General features: G+C 44.8%; 1 protein-coding gene across 1 annotated transcript; it reads left to right on the top strand.

Moving 5' to 3' along the window:
- The first annotated feature begins 269 nt into the window (after window positions 1-269).
- Window positions 270-3641, top strand: LOC113699830 (receptor-like protein 33). The gene is made up of 3 exons (XM_027220182.1): window positions 270-398; window positions 1261-3187; window positions 3298-3641. Exons 1-3 carry the CDS (start codon window positions 270-272, stop codon window positions 3639-3641), a joined length of 2400 nt encoding a protein of 799 aa, XP_027075983.1.
- Window positions 3642-4129: the final 488 nt, after the last annotated feature.

Genomic DNA, 4129 nt, shown 5'->3' with positions numbered 1-4129 from the left:
TGTAGATAGCCACAAACTCAGAGGGAGGTCGGCAAGCGTACTCCCCTGGCCGGGCTGCCCTAGCCTCAAACTGGGAAGGGATATCGTACCTCCCCACCAGCTCGTCCACATCCCCCTGGTCAAGGATGGGGGGAACAATATCAACTTCCCCAAAGTCGATATCTGGCCCCCTAGTGGGACCAGCCCTAGCGCGAGCTGGAACTGCTTCCAGAGGAATCACTGGGCCAGCAGCTCCAGTCTCAGGCTGGGCGGATTGACCAGGCTGGTCCATGGCTAAAAATGGAGAAGGGATTGGAGAAGGAAGGTACTCAGACCCGGACGAACTGGAAGAAGAAGGGTTGGAAGAGAGTATCTCTATGAGTGCAGGTCGGGCTACTCTACGCCTAGGTGCCAAGCTAGTAAGGTCTGAGTGTGTGGAAGAAGAAAACATAAAAGGGGGAAAGAAGACTTACTAGTGGATGATAGGGAAGAGCTGATAGATGATTAACGCAACTCTCGGGTGGACTCACTAGGCGAGGAGCGAGCTGAAGAAGATTGGGGAGAGGAGAGAATGAGAATGGAAGCTTGAACGTGACGTTTGGTAGGATCTATTTATAGGCCTCCTGGGCGGGAAGTTGAAGAGCCCCGAGTTGGAAATTCGAATTTATTGCAAAAGGACGGTTACCTTGGAAAACGTTTGAGCTGACAACCGCCATCATGGGAGGATGTGACCCTTGAAGTGACGGTTATGACGGTATACGTGGCGGTTATCCGAACAAGGTGCACGATCGTGGGATCATGGGCCTCGCACCAGGCCGACCTGACGCTTCGTAATTTGGTCCAGACTCACGCGACTCCCCGGTGACTCTAGACTCAAGGGGGGCTAGTGTAGTGGGGCAAATCCACGCCTGACACGTGTCAGCTCGGCAGACTACACACGTCAGCTCGGCGTTAGGGACTCTGCAGCTCGCACATGCCAGCTCAGCAGGAAGCAGCCAACTCGGCTGTGTCAATGGCCCCTGTGCTGGGCCTTGTGGGCCGCCCCTTCCGAACTTTTAGGAGCCGTCATGCGAAGCCCTAAAAAGACTCCGAACCCTAAGGGGACTTTGACTCCCATAAGAAAACTACAACCTATTCAGTCCTATATATACGACGCTATAAAACTACACAAGGGACGCATACACAAGCATTCTATACTGCTACTCTGCTCATAAGCTTTACTGACTTGACCGACGGAGCAATTCCGGTGACTCTAGTCCCGCTTTCGTTCACTCTTAACAGGACCACCAGCTCGGTTCCGCCTCTCAGGTCGGCTGCGCCTACCCAGTTTGGCTCGAGGCAGCTCAGCTCGAATCTGGTTTTTGGCTGTCGCATCAACACCTATCTAATCTAATTTCACTTGATCTCTCCCACAATGAGTTTCTAAGATATGAACCTAGCAATTTTGAAGCGATGCTTCAAAACTTAACCCATTTAAGAGAGCTGTCACTTTCAAGAGTGGACATCTCATCCGAGTTGAGGGTGAATTTTTCTTCATCTTTGACGTATCTAGACCTTAGAGATACTAGAGTAAGAGGTAATCTACCGAGTAATGTTTTTCATCTGCCAAATATGCGAGTTCTCTTGTTAGGTGGCAGCAAAAATCTTATTGTTAGTTTACCACAATTGAACTGCAGCATTTCAAATTCTCTGAGGCAGTTGAGCCTATCGCATACAAATTTCTCCGTTGCGTTGCTAGATTTAATTGGGTGCATAGGGTCCTTAAATTCTTTAAATCTAAGTTATTGTCAAATTTCTGGTGCCATTCCTGAATCAATTGGCAACCTTCCACAGCTTACTGAATTATCTCTGGATTTTAACGATCTTCGAGGTAAAATTCCAGATAAATTTTCCATTTCACAAAAGATAAGTAGGCTGTTACTTAGTAACAATTTATTGTCCGGGAACATTCCGAACTCACTTCTCAACCTTATGCATCTTGAACAGTTAGATCTCTACGGTAATCAACTAAGTGGTTCAATTCCTCCATCAATTTTTACCATTCCAACCCTATCTTACCTTGACCTTTCATTTAACCTTTTTACGGGGGTTGGGCAAGACTTGTTTGTGGACTCCAATAAGCTTCAAAACAACGCTTTTAACAGAGAGGCACCACGGAACACTACAAACAATGTGAGCATTTCCTATCCAGATTTTGGGTCCTTGGGATTGTCTTCTTGCCAAATAAAGGAATTTCCAGAGTTTCTTAGAAATTCAGAGAGTTTAGAAGTTCTGGACCTCTCAAATAACATGATTCGCAGCAAAATTCCAATCTGGTTCATGTCTAAGACTTTGGATCAGTTGCTCTACTTGAACCTTTCACATAACTTTTTGACTGGTACCATAGACCAACTACCTGTCACTTCACATCTGGTGTCTCTAGATGTGAGTTCCAACTCACTTCAGGGCCAAATGCCTCCTTCTATCTGTAACGCAAGTCATCTTTGGGTTCTTGATTTGTCAAATAACAATTTGTCTAGCCCAATTCCTCAATGCTTGGGAAACTCCAGCCAGTATCTCGACACTATGGATTTGGGAAATAATAGGCTTTTTGGCACCATTCCCAGAACATTTTCAAAAGGCAACTCTCTGCGGTTTCTTATGCTGAATGACAACCAATTGCAAGGGCCAGTGCCACGATCTTTAGCACACTGTGAACATCTGGAACTCCTTGATTTAGGGAACAACAAGATAGGTGATAAATTTCCAGTTTGGTTGGAAATTCTTTCTAATCTAGAGGTCCTAATATTGAGATCTAATCGATTTCACGGAGCAATTGGCAATTGTCAGACGAAAAGTCCATTTCCGCTGTTGAGAATTATTGATGCATCCCACAACGAGCTCACTGGTGTTCTACCTAAGGAAATCCTCAGCAACTTCACAGCTATGAAAAGTTCAAAGCATGACCAAAAGGGAGTTGAGTATATGGGAAGGGCTGCAATTCTTATCGAAAAAGGACATTATTACTTCCATTATGTGAGTTTGGTTATCAAAGGGGTGGAGTATAGTCTTGAAAGAGTCCTAATAACTCGAACAGTGATTGACTTCTCAAGCAACAGATTCGAAGGACAAATTCCCGAGATTATTGGATCCCTTCATTCTCTTCAAACACTAACTCTCTCTCATAACAACTTCAGTGGCCCAATTCCTAAGGCATTAGGGGATTTGAGTATGCTTGAATCTCTGGACCTCTCATGGAGCCGACTTGAAGGAACCATTCCTAGGGAGCTAGTGAATCTGGGTTCTCTTGAATTCTTAAACCTTTCGGAAAACGTCTAGTCGGACCCATTCCACGAGGAAGGCACTTTGATACATTTGGAGATGATTCATACAGAGGGAATTTGGACTTGTGTGGATTTCCGCTGGGCAAAGATTGTGGAGATACAGAGGCACCACCACCAGCCACGCCATGGGAAGCTGAACAACAATATGATGATTCTGAATTCTTTGATGGGTTCACTTGGAAAGCTGTTCTCCTGGGATATGGTTGTGGATTAGCGCTTGGATTAGTTATGGGAGGTCTCGTATTCTTGACTGGAAAACCAAGATGGTTTGTACTGATTGTCGAAGAGTCGTTCAACCTGCGAAGGCGACCGAGGAAATGGATCCACATAGGCACTTAAGAAGGGCAGTGCAATATTTACATAACTGGTAAGCAAAGCATTCTTTTTCTACCCCTATTATCCTTCTTCTTTATCTTTTCCTCAATCACAATAGCTTTCTGAATGACAAGTTTTTGGTATGGCTAATTTGAAAAATATGACTTGTAATGCCCATGTCTAACCATGGAGTGGAAATAAGGAAAGATTTGGTTCATTTCCAGCTGTGTATTTTATGCTGTAAGTGACAGTGGTTGCTTGCGGCTGAATCTGTAGGTTTATAATTGTAAGCAAGAAGACATGTCAATGTAGCTCAACGGGACATAATTTTCTTATACCTAAAAGTTCGTCCTACTCCTTGCCAGTTATCTTTCACACATCAATTTCTTGCCAAACGGAGCGTTTAAATCGACTGATCCATTCTGGGTAACCAAAGTGGTCACACACTCACACAATAGTGCGCTTCCAGTCGCTTCCAAGTACGGTTCTCCGAAGTTAGATAGCGAGTGTTT

Source organism: Coffea arabica, chromosome 7c (genome assembly GCF_036785885.1).
Source record: "Coffea arabica cultivar ET-39 chromosome 7c, Coffea Arabica ET-39 HiFi, whole genome shotgun sequence".
Taxonomy (NCBI): domain Eukaryota; kingdom Viridiplantae; phylum Streptophyta; class Magnoliopsida; order Gentianales; family Rubiaceae; genus Coffea; species Coffea arabica.
The sequence above is the reverse complement of the archived record's forward strand: the minus strand, read 5'-3'. Positions and strand labels throughout refer to the sequence as shown.